This window comes from Pteropus medius, unplaced genomic scaffold, assembly GCF_902729225.1.
Source record: "Pteropus medius unplaced genomic scaffold, Ma_sr-lr_union100, whole genome shotgun sequence".
Lineage (NCBI taxonomy): Eukaryota > Metazoa > Chordata > Mammalia > Chiroptera > Pteropodidae > Pteropus > Pteropus medius.
Window position 1 is genome coordinate 1,195,483 of NW_024342644.1, and position 23,570 is coordinate 1,219,052.

A 23,570-nucleotide genomic window follows, 5' to 3' on the forward strand; every position below is an offset into this window, starting at 1 on the left:
AGATAGATAGATAGATAGATAGATAGATAGATGATAGATAGATAGATAGATAGATAGATAGATGATAGACACATACATATATACATACATACATACATACAGGTAGGTGACAGAGAAAAAGAAATGGGAGTAGCTATGCATTAAACAATAATGATAATGTATCATAAAGTGAAGAGAATGAAATGAATAACACTACCTCTGTACCTAAGGTTCATTTTAAACAGTAAAGAAACAAAAAAGGAATTGAATTTTCTGAACATCTTTTTTTTTTCTCTCTGTTTTCCTTCTCTGGATATCTAGAAATCGAGTCCACACTAGATTTATAACGTAAAATAATTGACAGGTCATACAAAAGACACATTAAACAGTGCTGCAGTAATTCTCAGCAATTAAAATTGAAAGCATAAAGCAAAATATTTTCAGTGACCAATATAAATGTAAAGTCAAATCTTCAACACATACACATCCCTAAAATCAAATGAAAAGTGACTCAGAGGCTTTAAAAAATTGATTTGTATCACTATCTAATTATCTAGGCCAGAAGTTAACAAACAAGCTTGCAGACTAACTCTAGCTAAATAAATCTTTTATACGTCGTATGAGCTAAGAATATCATTTACATTTTTAAATGGTTTTATAAGTACCTGCATAAGAGTCTTCATGTCACCTTTTACTAGCAAAGCCTAAAATATTTTCTATCTGGCTCTTCAAGAAAAAGTTTGCTAATTCCTGATTTAGACTCTGGAAAGACAAATAATTTCTGACACACATTTGTTTGCATGATTTACTTTCCAGGTTACAAAAAAAGTTTTATAAAGTTTTTGTTGGTGGTGGTTTTTGTTTTTGTTTTGATTTTTTGGCCCAAAGGACTCTGACAATGTCTGGTTATCCCTGAAGGAGAATATGAGGAAATGTGCTGCTGGCTGAATAAAAAATATTAATTAGATGGTAAACATCTAAGGTCATTTGCAGGATAATCTCATTAATAAATATATTATCAACACTAGAGTATAATGACTATTGCAGATTGTGTTTTCCAAAATGGATGTGACAGATTTTTCCATTCCACACACTTTTCTTACAACAACATGTCGACATCCCTTCCCAGTGATAAATGGGGTCTATTCTGTCCCCTTGAATGTGGGCATGCTGGTGACCGTGAAGAAAATGATGCTATGTAACTTCCAAGGCTTAGGCTGGTTGCTCTTGGAACCCAACTTCTATGATGTCAGGAAACTCAGAACACATGAAGAGGCCATAGGTAGGCATGTTGCTGGACTATCCCAGCTGAGGCCCCAGGTGACAGTAAACATCAACTACCAGACATCTGAGTGAGGAAGCCTTCGAGATGCCTGTATCCCTAGCCACCACCCACCTGCAACCAGCATGAAAGACCCCAAGCAAGAACCATGAGAGATAATAGTAAACTGCATGCTATTGTTCTAAGCCACTAAATTCTGGAGTAATATTTTTGCAGAAACAGATGATCAGAACAACTATTTATAGTCTCTTTTATGAAAGATTAAAAAATGTTCTTAACATTATTCAATAAATTATCAAGTCAGTTGTGTGCAGAGAGGCCACTGTTACAAATGGATTATTTGGCCTACCTGATTTCGTGATACCTTGCAAGGATTCGCTACAACTGGCAGTTGCTGGCCATCACTGTTTTATGGGTTTTTGTGAGCATTAGGGAACATGAGAGATCGGGAACTTTCACAAACCATGACAAATCGTATTCATCAAATTTCGTAATAAAGTAACTATTTTGTCACAATCATGTTGGCACGACCCCAATAAACCAGAAATTACATCAATAATATTAATCAAAAGTCCTCTTTTTATTCAATGATTTATGCATACATCTATATAACTCCTCAACAACGACATAAAATTTTTTTCCAAGAAAAAAAGCATATTCTTTCACCTTAGATCTTGAAGTTTACTCCTACTTAACCCTTTCTAAAAAATAAGGCTTAAGATACAAACTTGTTTGTTTTTTAGATTCCAAATCACATGGTGTTTGTCTCTCTCTGACTTATTTCACTTAGCATAATACCCTTTAGGTCTGCCCATGTTGTCACAAATGGTCAGATTTCATTACTTTTTTTTTTTTACAGCAAAAAAGAAAAGCTTTATTAGAAGGGAAAGTACACTTCCAGATGTAGAAGTGGGCCTGAGCAAGAGAAGCATGGCTCAAAAGGCCAGATTTCATTCTTTTTTATGACTGAGTAGTATAATGTGTATGTGTGTGTGTGTGTGTGTATGTGTGTGCACACCTCACCTTTTCTTTACCCAACCGTCTATCAATGGACACTTAGGTTGCTTCATATCTTGGCTTATTGTAAGCAATGCTGCAATGAACATATGGGTACATATATCTTTTTGAATCAGTGTTTTGGATTTCTTCGGATAAATACTCAGAATTAGCATTGCTGGATAATACACCAGTTCTATTTTTAATTTTTTGATAGACCTCCATACAGTTTTCCATAGTGGCTGCATCAATTTGCAATCCCACTAACAGTGCACAAAGATCCCCTTTACTACACATCCTCACCAACACTTATTTGTTGATTTTTTGATGATATCCATTCTGACAGATGTGAACTGATATATCTCATTGTGGTTTTAGTTTGCATTTCTCTGATGATTAGTGACGTGGAGCATATTTTCATGTGTCCATTTGCCATCTGTATTTCCTTGTCCTCTGTTCATTTTTTAATTGGATATTTTGTTTTTTTGATGTTCAGTTGTATGAATTCCTTATACATTTTGGATGTTAACTCAACAAATGTATCATTGGTGAATATCTTCTCCCATTCAGTAGATTGTCTTTTTTTGTTGTTGATGGTTCCTTTGTTGTGAAAAAAAAACTTTTTAGTTTGATGTAGTCTTATTTATTTATTTTTTCCTTTATTTCTCTTGCCCAAGAAGACCTATCAAAAAATATATTACTAAGCACAACGTCGGAAAGTTTACTACCTATGTTTTCTTCTAGAATTTATATGGTTCGGGTCTTACACTTAAGTCTTTGATCCATTTTGAGTTTATTCTTGTATATGGTGTAAGAAAGTGGTCTAGTTTCATAAATGAACAAAGAAAACAGAAACAAACTCATAGATACATAGAACAAAATGATGGTTGCCAAATGGGGGGCAGTTTGCGGGGATAGGTGAAAAAGGTAGAGTGATTAAGTAGTACAAATTGGCAGTTATAAAAACAGTCATGGGGATGTAAAGTACAGCATAAGAAATATAATCAATAATATTGTACTAACTATGTATGGTGTCAGGGGGCTACCAGAGTTATCAGGATGATCACTTCGTAAGTTATATAAATATCTAACCACTATGCTGTACACCTGAAATTAATATAATATTGAATGTCAACTGTAATTGAAAATTTTTAAATGTAGATGTAAACATAATTTGGGGTTATAATGAAAGTAAAACAGTTTTAATGTCATCTTTTATGAATTGTGCTAAAATATGTCACTTGAAAGAGAAAATATATATGATAAAGTCTTTCATAACATTACAAAACAGCATTTTTGGTTTTATGTTTTGAATGATAAATATTCTTATGCTTGGAATGACATTGAAGTAAACTACAAGGAAAGACTTTTGAGATTCTTTTTGACAAGGACAAACCCATGACATTTTCACAAAGCCTTTAGTCTTAGCCTTAGAAATCTGGCTGCTTAGGATAAAGGCAGGGAAAATGAGCAGGAAAGCTCTAAAGGTGGGTTGCTATTATTCAATGCAAATATATTCATTAAAATTGGCTAAACAGGAAGGTGTATTCCACTTTTAATAACTTTTTTTAAACACACAAATATTCTGCAGATCGTGATTTTATAATTTAATTAACCTTTGAAAGAAGCCGTGGTTATCAGTGAAAATGGGCTTTGGTGATAAGATGCTATCTAGACCTAAGTTTTTCACATTTTATTTTATATGCATATTATATAAAATTTTTAAATCCATCAAAAGCTGCCTTATTTCCACTTTTATATCCTTGACTTTCTTGCAGAGTCACTGAAAACTCCAGTGGCATTGTTTTTATGAATTTATATTTTGAGTTGTATTGCTAGAAACACTTCAAATAATGGAAATGTTACATGTGATTTTTTTAAAAATAAATTTTCTAAAAACTTTAAAATGCTGATGAAGAATTAAAAAATATTTGCAGGTAATATATTTTTATGATACACAGTGAGACTGTGACAATTATCTGAATATTTCAGAACATACATACATACATACATATCTACTTACACATCATTAAAGTGACTTACAGAATTTTAAAGTTAAAATATTTAAATAACACTCTATCCATTAGTGGGCATGTTATAGTATTCTGATCAGGGGACTAAAAAAAAGGTTTCACTCTTTTAATTATTTTTTTTTTGGTCATTAAATTTGAAAAGTAAAATTATTAATGATTTTACTAATAGTTGCTTAGTGTCTACAATGACTAGCAATTTGATAAACTGTTCTTAATTATTAAATTTGCTTGTATGTAAACAAAAAATTGAAAAATTATGAACAAAAATAAGAAACAGATCTACACAAGCAAATGCAATAAACACTCGAAATTGCTTGAAAAAATAATGGGAAGAAACCTTCTTTAATTAAAGAAACTTTAATTTAACTTTAATTAAACTAATTTGAGATTACAGTTCTCTTCAGATTGAATCATATAGATATTACTTTATTTTGTAAACTTCATTTATGTAGACAAGAATTGAAAAGATATAGTTATTTCACATACTCATGTTCCAAAAATACACTTAAGTGATAAATATGTGTTCCTATATACTAGATGTGCCCTTAATGAGAAAGCTTTCTATAAACCAAACATGAAAACATCTCACAATTTCATAGCTGTTTCCTATATGTGAATCCATAATTTTCATTTATCCAAATTGTCTCTATTTTCAGATGCAGCTGAAAGCACAGTCTGTCTCTTGTTCTGAAGTTATTAATAGAACTTATGGCCTATATTCATTCTCTTTCTTTTTCTAAAGAAAAAGAAAATGTTATAAAATTAATGCCTTTCTGGAAGAAACACTCTATTCCTCATCAATTAAGATATCTAATAAGGTATGAGTACAAAATGGCCCATAGAAGAAAGAACATTCAAATGCCATATCACCTATAATAGTAATAATAATGTTTATCTCAAGTGGTCAACAGATAATGTTTTGTTTTTTTAATCTACAAGAATTCTCTGACTTTCATGCTAGTAATGATGTAGCAGTGACAAGTAGAAAAGTTGAATGAAGACTACATGACATATGCAAGACTCATAAAAGAATTCTTGGAGACCAAAATGGCAGATAAACCAAAGACCAATTTGAAGAAAAAATACATTAATAGGCTTCCATTCCTTCTCTGCATTAACTCATCAAGAAATATCCTAATAAATACATTGTTTTAAAAACATGATTTAGAATCGCACTCAAATTCCCTTTGACAGTGGCAAGTTTTCTTTTAAGGCTCCTAAGTTTTCAAAACGCTTTATTTCTCTCTCCTTTCTCTTTGGGAAACCAATTACCTTGGCATTTTTCCTTGAAGTAACATGTTTCTCTCTTTTAATCATGTGTCTTCAAGGTCACATGTGTATTTAATCACCAAGGCTTACCATTAGCCGCATCAGAAACTCAGTGGACACAGTATGAGTAAAGAAGGCAAGGAGAAATATTGCCTGTATGGCAGGCAAAATATCTAGAGTTCCAGTGCCAACTCTGTCAGTAATTGAATATTTTTACTGCATCTGTAAAATGAGATATTTGGTTAGATTTACTCTGAGCTCCTCTGATCTCAAACACAGTAATTTAGGCAAATTAGAGATTGTTCAGAAGTTGCCCTTCAGGATGGTTAATCTTCCTGGTGAATAAACAGATTGAAATTGAAATGGACATAGGCAGGAGAAAATGAAAGAGAAGCTGTTATAAATATTCAGGTCAAGATAACCTAAAGAGAGGAGAAAAGAAAATTGTGAGGAGGTTAAAAAGCAGAATAATTGTAACATACAGTCTCGTTGAGTGTGAGTCAAGGGAGACAAACACAACTCTGAGAAGTTAAGTGTGGGTGACTGAGAATATGGTAGTTTAAGAAAAGCTGAATAGTTAAGGATTTTTTTTTTAATAATTCTTGGCTGAAGACATATAGGTTGAAATGTCTATCAGGTAGATGGCAGCTTAGAAAAATAGAGTTGAGATCAACTACATGGAAATGACAGGTAAAGTTATGACACTGAATATGACAGCCAATGGGGAGAATATAGGTCAAAATGTTAAAAAAAATGTTGACATGGCTAAGGATTCAAGGAGTTATATAGACCCAGCAATCAAATAATCATCGGTGACTATTAAAAGAAAACAAAACAAACAGCTATATATATACTTTTATTGCTATGTGTTCTAATTTTTAGAAAATTGCTACGTTTTTGTTATGGCCAAGTATAATGTCATTTATTGTACATGTTTCACAGGTGTATGAAATACATATACTGATATCTTGCATTTTGGTTGTTTTATCTCACATTTCTTACACACATACACACACACACACACACATATGCTTTATGTTTTGGATCCTATTATTAAATACATAAAGATTGTTAATAGCCATGTCTCCATTGTTGATTGTAAAAATATAAAATATTGCCTTTTGCTTTAACACTTTTTGCCTTAAATTTAAACTTACCTATTACTAATTTTATAACTCCAGCAATTTTAAATAATTTGCTTGACGTGGCTTTATTGTACTTACATTTTAACTTTCCTTAGTCACTTCATTTTCTATCATCAGAGTTTCTCAACATTGGGATTACTGACATTTTGGATGGCTTAATATTTTGTTTTGGTGGCTGTGCTGTGTATTGTAGCATATTTGGCAGCATCTCTGGCCTCTACCCAGTAGATGACAGGACCACCCCCACCTTCAATTATGACAATCAAAAATGTCTTCACACATTGGCAAATGTCCTTAGGGGGTCAGAATCAACCCGAGCTCCTCATCCTTTGAAAATGTAGGTTTTGGATATATCTTATATCCAGCATCTAATTGGGTTGGGCCACTTTTAGAGAAACTGAATCATCTTTTCTTTTAATAAGTAAACTAATATCTTTGATGTTTTATTGTATTCTGTCCTCTTTTATATTTTCTGTTGCTTATGTTTCTTTTGTTTTCCATCTTTTGTTAAATAGAATATCTTATATATTGTCTGTTACATGTGTACATGTGTATTTGTGTGATATTTTCTTTTCCTGAGAAGTTAGAAGGTTTATAATCTGTTTTCTATTCTTCTAGTGGTTATAATAACTTCACATAATCTGTTAATGCTTTCCTTTTTTAAAAAATCCTCTTGACTATATTCATTGATTCTAAGCTATGAACCATGAAAAATTAACATACTCAAACTTCCTTTCACCTTTGAAGCAGGTGTAATTTTGCTAGTATTTTAAGCTTACTTTTTGCTTATTTTATTAGAATTACAGAGAATCAAAATGTTGTGAACTCTTTGTCTCAGAAATCCTCTTCATCACCTAGTACCTTTATACTTTCTCCTGTATTTTAAAAGTATATATATGTTATTTACTTTATTTGTATTATATATATTTTATATATACATTTTAGATATTTGCCTATCTATATATAGATCTATAGAGAGAGGGTTATATATTATTATATGAATATATATGGGTATTTCTTTTGGTCAATAGAGCATTCTATCAAGGAATTAATTTCTATTTGTATTTCAACCCCTAATGATAAAGAGCTTTGCTAAACAATTGTCATTTTAGTTAATCTCTAAATATCAAAGTAGATGTTACATTAGTAAGAAATAGTCATTTAATGAATTTTAAAAAAGAAAAGATAGATGGACATGTCATAGCTAAGATATTTTCAACAAATTCTAATAGAAAAATATACTGAAGGATGGTGATTGTGTAGACTGGAACTGTGAAGAACTTGCCTTGTTTCTCAACCTGAATTCTTTCAATATAGAAAATGATTAACAGTGGAGGAAGGCAAAGATGATAGTGTGTCAGTACATGTATGGTCTTATGAGTTGTTGGAATACTGAAATAATTCTCTTAAATCAGTACAGATATGCTGCTCTGACCTCCCAAGTGCGCTGACTCCTCTTGACTGCCTCGGTCCCTCCCTTGGTATCCCCACAGTTCACCACATTGCACCACTAAAGAGTTAATGCTTGTCAGTCCAGGGAGCCTCAGGGACCCTGGTCTATTGCTGTAGCTCTCTGTTCTGTTTGATGGTACCTGTGCTAATTATAAGATTAAAATTATCCTTGGTATGGCTCAAAGTCCCACTTCCTATTAGATGACTCGATAGATGATAGATAGATGATAGATATAGATAGAAATATGATGATGATGATGATGATGATAGATGATAGATAGATAGATAGATAGATAGATAGATAGATAGATAGATAGACAGACAGACAGACAGACAGATATAGATAGATAGATGATAGACAGATATTCCTAGAAGTGGGCATGTTTCAGATCCATTCCCCACATTTCTCATTAGGTAAGGAATACACACACACATAATATGAAGTATGAAGAATCTTTTACAATGAAAGTTATTACCTGTGCCAATTAATACTAGCATATTACCAAATATTTAATGCTTTTACTTGAAAAAATATAATCTCAAAGAGTGAATCTATGAAGTCTCCAGACACATGATTCTTAGATCTGGCTTTGTCTTATATCAGGCATTAAAATTTGTCCAAAGGAGTAGAGAGTTCAGAACAAGCATATTAACAAGAAACTCACAGGATAAGGTAATACAGAGAATTCATAAAACTAGATCAGAGGATATGAATATTATATCAGTGAAAAAAAAAGGAAAGAATTATACAGAAAATTTCCAAGTGCTTCCATTATGGCTTTTTTATTTAAGGAACAAATGTTCTCATGATATTGCCAACAGATCAAGAATTTGGATTTTGGAGTTACTTAGGGAAGTTGATACACAAAGGTCTAGTAAGAGATATATATTGAACAAAGGCACTTATGGCAAAGGCACAAAGGTCTAGTAAGAGATATATATTGAACAAAGGCACTTATGGAAAAGAAATGTATGTCTTAATATGTATGATGTTAATGTAAATAGTAGGAAGTAATTAAGTCATACTTTGCTTATCCTGACAACAGAGCAATTCAAGTAATCGCTATTGCAATTAATCCTTTCTCCAATGTGCTGTTCACATTTTCTGATATTTTATATTGAAAACAACATATATCCTATCTTATCTTTTAGTCCGAGTTTTAGAAGATGGCTATTTGGAAATTTTAAGTCCATACCACAAAATACTTTTAATTATTTGCAAATTTCACTTTATTAAGGATAATTCATTAATAAAAATTGAAATATCCTTGTGATATATTTATTCTGATGGGTTTTTTGTTGTTGTTTTGTTTTTTTAAACACCTACAGCACCTGGTATACCTAGGTGGTCTCCCATCCAAGTACTAACCAGGCCCGACTCTGCTTAGCTTCTGAGATCAGACAATATTTTGATGATTTTTAAATCTCTTAATATCTTTGCTCTTTAATATTACCCACTTTATCTTATAGTAGACACTTTTCATGTTATGTGAAGTATTTTAAATATTTTTGCATTATAAATGACATTAAAAAATAACTTCATACTTAGAAATAAACAAAAGAAAATATAAAGAGAGTACAAGCTCTATTCTTAATTAGGAATGAAAACCAACTTGATGTAACTTAATGTTAAAAATTAGACTCAGTTAGAGAAGATGGCAAAATTGTTTATTAGTTTCAGGTGCTGAAAATATCATGGCGCTTGAACATTATTTGAGCTATTTATTCAACTACTTGACAGGAACTAATCATCAGCTCTTAGTTTAATCCTAAGCCTTCAGACCAAAAATGGCAAACAAATGAATTTTTGTAAATAAAAACAGACAAGCCCATTCTTAGTGAACTTCTTTATTGCTCTAATTAAGGGCAGGGTTTGAGAAAGGAGAGATCTGCGTAAGAGCACTTACTAAATTAAAATTAAAAGTGGGTAACATATATAGCAGAAAAAATAGGACAACTATGACTTTTTACATAAAATATGCCCTTTGCATTATTTAGATATTGCAATATCCCGTTAACAGGAAACATGGGGCTGTAAAGCAACAGGAAGCAGACAAGAAATTCCACAGAGAAACACATACCTCTTTGGAAGTAAATAAATCAATTGGCCTCCACTGAATAAACACGACTCAGGTTTTCTTAGATTATTCTTTCCTGGCTATCTCCAAAAGTTGCAACACCTTTACATTTTAAGATTAAGCTGTCAGTTCTTATGACAGATTTCTCTACTCTTAAGTTTCTAAGAGAGGAGGGGAATGTAGGGCAGCATTAATTTCTCTACCACATGGCACTGCTCTCTTAATAATTCATACTTTCACTGTCCAGGAGAAAAAATGGATGCCTAGAGTGAGTGTATGGAATCCTGACCCAGCTTTAGATTATAAATCATCACACTTGAAGGGTATGATTCAAAATCTAGTGTTGCTTACGCTAAGACAATTAAGAAGATAGTTTTTAAGTGATGTTAGTTTGGTTAAGATTTCTAAGTCCTGACTAGAGCACAAGATAATTGCTGAAGCACAAACGTGGCAGTAGCAACTATAGAAAAAGTAAATACCATAGAAAGGGATTTTTTTTTTTTAAATTACCTCATCTGTCAGTTTTACTGTAAGAGACATATGGTAAAATTGAAACTAAAGGTCACAGGCTGCTTTAGATGCATGGACTTAAAAATTAGAGAAAGTCGTCAACAACTTAGTTCTTATTCATTATAATCATTTCATTTAGGAAATCTCTAAAAGGCAAATGGGACTTTTGAGCTCATGAAAGATGAATTTTTGTCACTTTAGCCCCAGAGTGGCTCGAGGTCAGAAAAATAAAGTAATCATGTGCTAATAACAGTTTATCCACCCCTATCCTTGAGGAGTATGGAAATGACTGCCTAGAATTTTGCTTTACTACATCATTTACCAGGATGTGAGTATGTGTGTGTGTTTGCCCTTGAAAACTACTATATTGCTTCCCCAAAATAAAGGCCCTAAGGTCAGGAATGATTTCTTGTTTATCTTCAATATGGGTTTACAGCAATGTTTGTTAAATGATTCGTTTCCCAACCCTCCACATTCTTTCTGATTCCTCTTGAAGCAGTAGTTTTTTCAGCATCTAACTTGACTGAATTACTTCTTTTATACCCTTGACATTTAATCTCTCCAAGCCTCTGTTTTTTAATCTGTAAACTGGGGGTGATGACATAACTTTACATATAAGTTAAAATCAAAATAGATAATCGAATAAAAAAACACAGTTTAAAACAAAGTACTATAAAAATATGTCATTATAAAAAGGACAAAACAATGTGTAAAAGCAAGAAAAAATGAGGGAAATGTAATGAGAATGTAACGAGGAACCGAAAATTCTATTTTCTCAATCTTTATTCTATATTTCCTGGTATTTAGTGTAGTGGAAATCTTGACTTTACCCAGCCAATCTGAATTAAAAAAATACCTTTCGATAAAACACGAGACATGTAAGTGAAATATAATGCTAAATTCAAGAAACTGCAGAGAAATAAAGGTAAATTTTAAAGTAAATGACTTCTAGAATTTTACAAACTAGTTTCCAGACCTCACCTTCATCATTTCTTTCATTTCCTTTTGGTCTAATTAATCAAAATTCTTCTTCGAATGTTCATTTCTGGCCAGTATGTCTTCCTGAATATGAATAAGAAATAAAATACCATTTGATGTTTGAAATTATGGGAGTAATCTCAATGACGGAAATAGATGACTGGTAAAAGGGAAGCGAATGCCTGATTAAATATATTCATGAAGATGTCAAAGGCTTATAAAGCCAATATCTGGGGAGGAGAAAGCTGTAGGACTACCAGATCTTCTCTGGCGAAGCGCGTTTTCTGAAATTTATCACCACCATGGAAAACAAAGGGTTGTCACTGAAAGGTATGTTCAATAACTTACTGAGTTGCTGGCTTTATCAATACTCCTGTGTGGGTAATAATTTGAAATTTTAGTTAATATTCTCTCAGCAAGAGGTTTCAGGTTTATAGACTTTAGAAAGCTATCTAATCATTGCTCTAAAAAGCAATTGTACAAAGGCACAATAGAATAGAACAGCAGTTTTCAAATGGAGGAATCCTTCTTCCAGAGATATATAGGTAATGTCCGGAGATGTTTTTGGTTTGTCTTAATTGGGGGGTGAAGTACTCGTATCTAGTGGGTAGAGGTCAGAGATGCTGCTTAACATACTACAATGTACATACAGTACAGCCCCCAGAACAAGAAATTATACAGCTCAAATTTCCAACCATGCCAAGGTTGAAAAACACTGGACAAGAATAAGATCAAAAGTATAATTTATCACAACTCCAGAAGGCAGAAACTAACATTTTCTGGTTCCCAGGCCTCTTATGTGATTTGGCAAGATGAGTCGACCTGATAAAACTTGCAACTTTGAAGCCAAAACATAGACAATGATAGCAGAATTGTCTCTTACAATACTTTGTCAAATTGGTTTTAAGCCTAATGATATTTCAAAAGGAAAAGCAGGCTAGTAAATACTAACTGCCTATACTTTCTTGGCTGACACTTACAAGAAAATTAAATTAGTATAACCATAAAATTTATTTTATGAAACAAAGACCCAAACATTTATCTACTTTATCTCATCTTAGACTATGAAAATCCTTCAGATGATAAATGTACAGATAAATGTATTCAGAGTTAAAGAATATCTATCCAGTTGTGAATCTCTTAGAACCAATTTCTCTAACTGCAAAGTACTTTTTATTCACACCTATAGATAAAATATACATTCAGCTATGTTACATGACTATAATGGACATAAACTTTAGGGAAACATCATGTTTTTGAAAAATTAAGTCTTACATGAATCATCTCACAACATTAATATTTTTTTTTATTTTGTAGCTAAAAGTTTGTTTAGTTATATTCTATACTAAGTTATTTTTAGATATTTAGGTTTAGGTATTTTTTTCACACAGAAATCTTTATTACTCACCTAGTTTTATCTTGGACACTCCTAATTACATTTATTGAGGATTTTGTAAAAAACTTAGCTTTCTCCTCAACGCATTTTTATATCAGATGTTCTTTTGGAGTCATTTAAAGTTAAAAAGTGATTTTAATATATTATTTCTGTCCTTTTGAAAGTGTAAATTATTGATATGTTAAAGATGCGTATCTGTCCATCTGCTGAGATAGCAAATTGATAACTAAATAATCTTTGATAATTGTCAAAGATTTTTTAAATGGGCATTTAATAGAGTAGAAAAAGTGGATAAAATCAACTTCCTAGGGCCACTGTTTTCATATAATCAAAGACAAAATATTGTTCTTTACAAGTAATGGCAATGGCCTCTTCAAGACATCACGGTTACTGAGGTGGCCCCTGTTACATGTATCCAGACTGAGAGCACACAGGTGTGTATGATGCGAGATGAGGAAGTGAAAATGTGACAGTATTGGTGTCCGGCTTCCTCCATCTGCTAGTAATGGGACTGGGAAAAGATCACTTAACCTCTCTAAGACTTCTCTTTCATCAATATAATTTGATGATAAATAATGAAGATCGAGGATATCTCAGGGTTATTGTGAAATGAACATTTTTTTTTAACTTAAAGCTTTTAGCAAAGTGTCACGCAAACACATGGGGTTATGAAGGTGAATTAGCAGATCTAGGCTACAGCATCATTTTTATGTTAGAATTCTCTTCACATTCAATATTAGCAATCAGTCAATCATGTGATTATTCTTATTAAGTATGAATGTAAAACAAACAGATCGACTGTGCTATTCTTGCCATTTCAGTGTCTAAATGAAAGCATTAGTCAACAGAGAGTTAAACATTTTTTTAATCCTAGAGAGCTAGGATGTTGAAAATTTTCAGAAATTCCCAAGATCCTGAACTATCTTCAAGGATTGACCTAAACACTCTGGCTCAGAATTAATTTAAGTTTCAAATGTTTGCAAGGTACAGAAGCACCTCTGGGAGCAATACAAAAATGTAGGGAGTAACCTACTTCTCAAATTATATATCTGTGCAAATATAATTATATAGCTAAATTTACACAGTGGAAGGTGTTGATTCTTCCTCACCCCAGCCATTATAGTACTAAATCATGCAGAGAGCAGTAGAGAGAGATAAGGCTGTCCTCCACAGGATGACTTTTGATAACCTCAGTTGAATAGATCATCTGAGAATGGCTCCTGTTTTTGTTTAAGCAGGGTCACTCCTACTGCTGCTGCTGCTGGTGTCAAACCTGCTCCTGTGCAAGAGTGTGGACTCCCTGCCCATCTGTTCCAGTGGGGCTGTCAACTGCCAAGTGTCCCTCCGAGACCTGTTTGACCGTGCAGTCGTCCTCTCTCACTACATCCACAATCTCTCCTCAGAAATGTTCAACGAATTTGTAAGTACAATAGTTTATGTTTCTGCCCAGAAAAAACTTTCGCATGAATGACTGGGCTACATCACACTTTAAATAAAGAAAACGCAGGAGCGAACTTTCAAATTATATACCTTCTAGACAAAAGAAGGCATCAGTTTATAAAATGTGAAAAAAAGAAGAAAGGGACAGTTTCATGAAATCTCAAAGATTCTTAGAGAGAGAGAGAGAAGTTCTGTGGTGTCTCTTTTTATAAGGAAAATAATCCTACTGTATCAGGGTTCCACCCTTATGGCCTCATTTAACCTTAATTATTCCCATAAAAATCCTATCTCCAAATATAGTACATTGGATGTTGAAGCTTCAACATATGAATTTGGGGGAACACAGATACCTAACATAAAGTACTTTTAGGTGTGGCTGAGGGAAAAGAAACATGTCGATTCCGTGTCCTTACATGGAAGGTGCATGTCTCCCAAGGCATTCTTCACCTAGCACATTGCAGATATCCAATAAATGAAAATTGCACTGCAGTGAATTGGGTGGATTGAACAGTTAAACTAAGCTGAATACATGTTAGGAAAATAAACAAGTAACTATAGCTAGCTTTTCTGAAACCCAAGAACACTGTGAATTATTGTTCTAAGATTTCCAGTATATATGTTTAGAATTAAAATGGATTAGTTTAGATCTGGAAACAATTATTCTCTTTCTGATTAAGATACTTTGAAAGTTGTATGTTAACTCTTTTAGGTCAATAAAGGATCATACATTGGATTAGAGCTTCGATAAATCAAGGGGTCTCCATAAAGAATGTGGGTCAATGCTTGCAATAAATGTGTATTTATATAGTTCTTTTTACTCACTATTTTTCTTTCATCTTCCATATTTGATTGGCATCTTTTGTCTTCAAAATCTTCTTAGTAATCTCTTTCAACTTTTGTTAAAGATTCATTTTTATTTGTCAATGCATTTAGCTATTTTTCTCCTGTTCTTATTCTCAGTCCATTGCTTAATATTTCCTTAAATTTTATGCCTTGTTTTTCTGACTTATTATTTTGTCATGATCAGCAAGTTGTATTCTGTATTAATGATGAACATGGTAAAATATATGTGTAGATTCAGAGATGAATCAAAGAAAAGTTATAATTTCTAATTCCTATTAAAGAGCATATCAATTCAGACCTACAGTGAGCAAGAGATTAAATGGCTAAATATAGGTATATATGCACCATAACATTTGGTTTAAATACTAAAGAAAAATGATAACTAATTTAATATTTCATATTTTTAGTATTTTTAGTGTTTGCTTTCCAAATAGTAATTTGTGGGAAGGTTGAACTTAAACAAGTAATAAAGAATAGTTTGGAATTTAGAAAAGTTTGATTTAAAAAATGTTTATAGAAATAATGGAAAGAAAAGGTAGAGAAGAGGGTGACTTTAAATTTTGGGTTTCGATTTGTATGTGGCTCTCATTTTTAAAAAGTTACACATGTATCAAATTTGCTAATATTTTGGGAATGGGTTCACTGATTCAATCAAATGCCCAAATCACCCTAACTGAAATGCTTGATCACTTCCAGGATAAACGGTATGCCCAGGGCAGAGGGTTTATTACCAAGACCATCAACAGCTGCCACACTTCTTCCCTCTCTACCCCTGAGGACAAGGAGCAAGCCCAACAGATCAATGTGAGTCTTTTATCCAGGTTTCTTACCCAAACAACTGAGGCAGTACGCTGGTATTACCATGTTGTAGATTATTGGAGGCACTACAATAGGTAATGATAATTGCATGTTCAGAGCAAAGAGGAGGAAGAGTAAGCAATCAAAGAAAAATTACATTATGTAGTCAATGAATTATCAGTAAAATCAAATTCTGACTAAAGATTGTAGCAGCAAATTAAATAACAAATCTATAAATTGTCCACATAGACGACATGTTAACCGATGCCTTAGACCCAAGACTGCATATATTACACTGTGTGAAAGCATGAGATGAATTGGACTTTCATGTGTAAAATGTAAGGTTTGCAAAATTCATGGATATGTAAGAATTGCAAATGCATTTTTATTTATAACATGTTACTAGTGGCTCCTACAAGGACAGCATTTCACATTTTCACATTACTGACCTCTGCACCATCTGAGCCACCTCTTCTGGATTTTCAAGGCTCTCCCAATTCTCCTACTTCTTCATTATTCACACTCGTTTGCCACCTCTTACTTCCAAATGATAAGTCTTCCCCCAAAGCAGGTCCTATAAAATATGATACTTTGTTTCTCATGACTAAGATTATGCCTCTATTCTGATGACAACAAAGACTGCATATCAAGCCCAGATCATTTATCCGAATTTCTATTTTTTAATCATTATAAATTTTCCCTTCTAATTCCCTGCCATAACCACAGTTAACATAATTTAAAATAAACATCTTTATATATTTACCCCCATAAATACAACCTGTTCTCTCTTTACAACTTTGTTAATGGAACCAACATTTTTCTTATGTCATTTAAGCTCATTAATAACAATTATGATAATAATGATGATAATAATAAAATAAAAGAAGGTAAAGAAGGAGGAGGAAGAGGAGCCACTACACTGCCAGACACTGTGCAAAACACTTCATGTGCATTTCTGTATTTAATCCTCACACAAAATCCTGTAACGTAAGGTATTGTTATTACACTTACTGAGATAAGGACACAGAGGATTGGAGAGGCTATAGAATTTGCACCAGTCACACCAGTAGTGAACAGTGGGCCTGGTCTTCGTCCAGTTCAAAACCCTCACTTTTGTTGTTACAATGCCCTCCATAAAACTAGACTGCCATGCATGATATGGCCTGCTCTTTACGGTTCCTTTGTTTTATATCCTAGTTTATGTCTCCATTGCAATGTTTATTCAATTCTTCTCTATTCTTCATTTCCCTTACCACTAGACTAGTTCATGGACATCAAGAAAGCAAATATTTTAAATCAGAGCTGATCAGCTCTGAAGTTTCATGCAAAATCCTGGTAGCAATAAACTAGAAGGCAAAAACCTTCATTGTGAATTCCTTCAATGCTGTAATTAAAGATAGCATTGTGCCATTTTATTCACTTGAATACATCAATAACTAGACTTCTCTGATAGCAGCATGGGGCAGGGTTCACAGATTGAGGAAGCATGTTTCCGAATTCCATGTCTTCTTTGTTGTTGCTTTGTTCTAATATTGTAAAATAAAGCTAAAACTCACAAGTGAATACATTAATAGATGATTTGATTCATTAATAAGAATAAATTTTCAGGTGAAAATGATTTGGACCCTTAGTCATTGACACTGGTGGAATCTATCTTTCCTTAGTCAGAAAAGGCACAAATAGAGATCCAACAAAACTCTTTGGTTTCTCCCCATGGACAAGCAAAGCAGTCAGATATAAAATAATTCCCTGAGTGAGCGAATGGTAGCATTTCAGAAGGAAAACAAAATTCTTTGGGTTATAAATTAGAACTCTCATTAGAAGTAGTTATTTAAATAAGCCAGGTTTTTTTTGTTTTTGTTTTGTTTTGTTTTCTAATTTTAGCAAAGTGTAAGCCAATAGCTTAAATTTTATATTTTTACAAATTTTACCACCTACAAAAATTTTACACAAAGAAATGAAAAAGAGGTATTTAGGTCAGTCTCTTTGATCAAAAATCATATGTAACCAATCATATTGTACTTATTTTAATGCGATTGTTTTAATGGTTGCTTAGCACGAAGACCTCCTGAACCTGGTACTCAGAGTGTTGCGTTCCTGGAATGACCCTCTGTATCATCTAGTCACAGAAGTGCGTGGTATGCAAGAAGCCCCGGATGCTATCCTGTCTAGAGCAATAGAGATTGAGGAACAAAACAAACAGCTTCTAGAGGGCATGGAGAAGATAGTCGGCCAGGTGAGGGGTCTCTTGACACTTCTTCATTTTTCTCATTAATGAAAGAAGTGACCTCTCTGATGAGGAATGAATATTGAAATATCACACTTTGCAAGAACAAAATTTAGGCATTTTATTTTCTAAATTGCTATTAAATAAATCAAGAGCCTAGTCATGTGTAGTGATAGATTCTATTGTAAGTGAATCTTAGCATTCTACTGTGTTATTTGACAGGTGCAGCCTTTCTACACTGCAGACAAATCCACCCAAGCCTTGGTCTCTCCTGGGGCAAGCAGTTAAAATATTTTCAAGGGAAAAGAAAACTGGAAAATAGAATCTGCAAGATCAGAGTTTTCCTCAGGCATTCCAGGATGCCTGTTTTTGAAATTCTGCTCATATTCTTTATCTTTTCTCCCCACACCAAAGCATGAGAGTGGAAAGGGAGAAAAGAGAAAATCAAATTCAGATTGGATGATGTTTCCTCCCACTTCCTCCTTCCCCCTCTACTAGACATATTTGTGAGAGAAGGAAGATCGAAAAGATGAGGCCACACTAGATTTCAGTGGGTCACAAAAGAAGGGGCTATATCTTTTCTGAAATGTTCTTTATTTTGTAATCTGTAGAAAGGCGCATATCCTAAATTTTGTTTGGGGAGACTTCAAAAATGAAACTCATACATTGCATTTAATCTCCCCCAAATAATTGGTCATATTTAGATTGAGGTAACATTTGCAATATATATCTCCATTTAGATGGGGTCATTTCAACATGAGTATGGTAACATCTAAACAGCTTTCTGAAATAATGTATCATCTAAAGAAAAATATGATTATAGGAATAATAACAGGAGGAATTTTATATTTCTCTTATTGAGTACAAAGTACATGTTATCATGTATCATTTTGGTCATTTTCATAGAAAAAGAATATATCCAACACAAATACAAAGCATATTATAACTTTAGGACATGTGAAATAAACACCTAGATTTTCAAGTTATTTTCTTCATTACCATTGGCCTACTTTCATAGGTCACTAATTTGCTCTATAATATTTCATTTTCTGTTCTTTTTTACTACATATTTATTTACTCTTGTTCATATCATTGTCTCATGCACAGTAAATTTTGTCTTAGGACTCAAGCACCAATAAAAAACATAAAACAATCCAACAAATACACACACACACACACACACACACACACTTTAAATTACAGTAGAGAATCTCAGATTTCAAAAAATATTCTTAGTCTGCAGGAGAAAGTTATCGTAGCAATTAGAGTCTACAGGCACCCCACGTAGTATATCTCCAAACTAGCCGACATCCCTAGTTGCCAAGCTGTTGCTCATTCTCAGGTCCCTGGTCACTCCCAGCCCACAAGGGCTCATAGAATGCTGAGAGGCACATGCTCCTCCATCACATTGCTCGGTAGCCTTTTAATATCACAGTCGTGCTCCCACCCACTACCATCCCTCACAACTGGTGGGGTTGTTGCCGGTACTCCCTTCTTATAGGTACTTTTCCTAACACCTCCCACCCCACACACCTCAAAAGAAAATTACTGTTCCTCATAGAAATTTGGGGCTTATCTATCCTGGGTGGACTGTGAGTCTCCTGACTACAGCAGATCATCTGAGTCTTAGTCATCACTAGATCATCTGCACCTTAAAACATCAAGTAGAATCCTCATCGTTTCTAAGTTTTCTGGTACATAGACTATGTGGAGACTAGAATCAGCTCAAAGCAGGAAAAACATCAATGTAATTATAGTGACCTATCAGAGGAAATAAAGTACTAAGTGTACATCAGAGACAAGATTCATGAAATGAAATAGTTGCTCAAATGCAAGGATTGAGGCTAGTTCCTTCATTGTCCCTCGGTCACATTCACTTCTACATTCAAATAGCAACTTTCTGGTTCTCCATTTACCTATTCCTGCACAAACATACTTCATCTGTGATCACATACATTTGAGGAAACTTGTATGTGAGTTGTGCTTCTAGTTTTTACATTATAAATAGATTTCTGATGCACTGGCTCAATAATCGATGCCTCTGTCAGTTTTACATTCATGTCTCTTCCACAAATCGTAATTCAACAATTAGAAGAAACAAAGATAAGCAATTACTAATAATACTACTAATAAATCACTCTCTTTTTGGTTATTAGGTTCATCCTGGAGTCAAAGAAAACGAGGTCTATTCTGTCTGGTCAGGACTTCCATCATTGCAGATGGCCGATGAAGACACTCGCCTTTTTGCTTTTTATAACCTGCTCCACTGCCTGCGCAGGGATTCCCATAAGATTGACAACTATCTCAAGCTCCTGAAGTGCCGAATCATATATAACAGCAACTGCTAAGCCTGCATCCTTTCCATCTATTTCTGAGATGGTTCTTAATGATCCATCCCACAGCAAGCTTCTTTTAGTTTTATAGCTTTTTAATGCATGCTTGGTGTAATGGGTCTCATCTTAAAAAATAAAAGCTGATTCCTTAGAGGCAATTTGTCAGTTTCTTATCTTCATTTAATAGAAAGTCAAAAGACAATCCATCACTACCATTGAGAAATTCCTATTAAAATTTGTCACAAATGGCAGAAGTTAGCATTACAAATAAGACAGTTATCAGATTACTTTAGAACCACAGTAAATTATTATGGGTCAAGTTATTAGAATCAAAGAATTTGATAATTATTAATTATGCTGATTATGCAAACAAGAAGATTGAATTCTCAGGATTCTTTACAAAATCCAGCTAACTTTCACAGTGTTATGGCAGACAATATAAGTGCTATGAATACATAATGCACCCAAATAGCATGAGGTTTACTGAACAGTCTAAAATTATTAGGATATTTTCTTAGTCCATTCAGGCTAATACCACAGACTGGGTGACATAAACAACAGAAATTTATTTCTCACAGGTCTGGGAGCTGGAAGTCTAAGATCAGGGTGCCGGCATGGTTGGATGAGGGGTCACAGGCTTTTCATTGTATCTTCACATGGCAGAAAGGGCCGAGAGCTCTGTGGGCCTTTTTAATAAAAGCATTAATCCCATTTATGAGGGCTCTATCCTTATAATTTAATTACCTCCCAAAGACCCCATCTACTATCCCTTTGGGGATTAGGATTTCAACATATGAATTCGGGGGAGACACAAACATTCAGACCATGGCAGATACACACATGAAATAGTTTCATCCTTCTCCAGGGGCTGTCTTCAACAATGCTCTACTGAATTCTCATCTCCTTAGTATCATCTTGGACACATTCCATACTTTCTAGTCACACGGGGTCTAACAAGTCAAGTCCAGGCAAGTTTTAACCCCATCCTATATTCAACTTCTTTAATGCTTTCCTCTCCACTATTATGGCTTAGAGACCTGATGCGGAAAGCTCTTCAAGGTTTCTTCCCCCTGCCTCTTCTGGATCTCCATTCCTCTGGCTATGTTGGACGGGATAGAGGATGAGGAGAGATGGAAAAGTCCTGACATCTCTGACTTATGTGGTGCTAGTGTAGCCTTCTCATTGATGAGAGGGACTAACCTTGAATTCTCTCAGAGTGGCAAGTGTCTCTCTTGTGATTCTCCAGGACATTCACAAGTGGGGACACCTCTCTCTATAGTTTCTTTACCAGAAGAAATACTCTGGCTTGATTCTTCTCTCCAACCCATAGCTCTGCCATCTGCAGTATTCTCCTCAGCATCTACTGTTGTTCCCCTTGTCCAATAAGCACCCTAATATAGAAAATTGACCCAAGGTCAGCTATCTACCAGTTGACCCACAGGAAACCCAAGCATTGAAACCACTCTAACTGAGTGGCAATAATACTAAATTGCCTCTGACCCCTTCCTGGTGGAATCTCTTGACAATCCTCTTCTCTTGTTCACAGAGTGGATCAGAAAGTTGAATTCATAAGCAGTTGTTAACAGGAATGAAATGCCATTATCTCCTTCTTCTGGAACCAATGAGTAATTATCTCAGTCAATAATCATCTTAGAGAGTTGGCCTTACAATTATTCCCTACTCTGCCACTGAATTATGCAACACACTCCTCATACATTTAATCTTCTATTGATTGATACTGGAGAGAGGTGACTGGATTAGGCAGCTCAGTTTGTTCAACTGCCTCTAAACAACCTGGAATAAGGACCGATCTCTTGCTTTTCTCTTTAGAAAACAGAGGTATCACCAGGCTGTTTTTGCAGTAGATTTAGGGCTTTAGCAAGAATTTCTAGACAACAGACAAAAGGAAATATTCCATACAACATCCTGATAGAGATGAAATTAAAAGGTAGAGGAAAAGAGGGATGAAGAGGCAGAAAGGAAGAAGGAGAGGGAGAGAAAGAAAAACAAGAAAAGGAAAGTGAATAAAAAGACAGGCTGTGAATGATGAGATACTATTGGAATACTGTATTTGGTGAAGACCTAAATTTTTATGCCCTAAGAGCAAATATCTCATTTTTCACTTTTACCTCCCATTTCCTCTTCTCTCTTTCTTGTACAAAATGTCCCTTTATATTAGGAGTATTCTTTGCCCTTAATAATTGACTTGCAATAGTTCTAGAGATGAGCAGAACTTGGCAACTCTTCATATCATATTTCAAGGCCATTTTCTCCTGCCATTTAAAGAATTCTTTCCCCCTTGTATAGAAACATTGTCTATCAAAACCAATCTCTTCTCTTATTGCTAAAATTATTTTTGTTTGAGTCCTGCTCCTGCTTCTAGCTATGATGACCCAAACCTTTCAGAATAAAACAGAACTGTCCCCCAAACCAATCTATCAATCTCTTCCTTTGCTCCTGCATGCATGCAAAATGCTAGCTTTCTCATATTTCAGCTTTCTTCTTTTAAAAAGCGTAAGAGTCTGGGGGAAACCTTTATGCACTTTCTTTCTAAGTCATTTATTGCTGCAAACATCTAATTCTATTGTGTTACCCACTCGACTTCCTTTTCTTCAATTTCTAGATATTTCCAACAGAGAGGATGGTATTTATCAGGGGTGAAATTTGGCAATAAAAGAACAATGCAATTGTATGAAACATAAGTTCACCACTAGCCCACATACGTCTTCATGTATTCTTCTCTTAAAAGTTATTCCAAGCACAAATTTAAGACCAGTTAAACAACTGAGCTGGTGATAATAAAAGGTCTCT

The 23,570-nt window shown here is 34.0% G+C and overlaps 1 protein-coding gene across 1 annotated transcript in view; it reads left to right on the forward strand.

Annotated features, from left to right (window-relative positions):
- Positions 1–20,774, forward strand: part of PRL (prolactin) — a 61,106-nt gene extending 40,332 nt beyond the window's left edge. Inside the window, exons 2-5 of the mRNA XM_039866577.1 lie at positions 14,357–14,538; positions 16,098–16,205; positions 18,256–18,435; positions 20,583–20,774. Coding sequence (XP_039722511.1) covers positions 14,357–14,538; positions 16,098–16,205; positions 18,256–18,435; positions 20,583–20,774 — 662 coding nt within the window. The remainder of the gene's footprint in view (positions 1–14,356; positions 14,539–16,097; positions 16,206–18,255; positions 18,436–20,582) is intronic.
- The last annotated feature ends 2,796 nt before the right edge of the window (positions 20,775–23,570 follow it).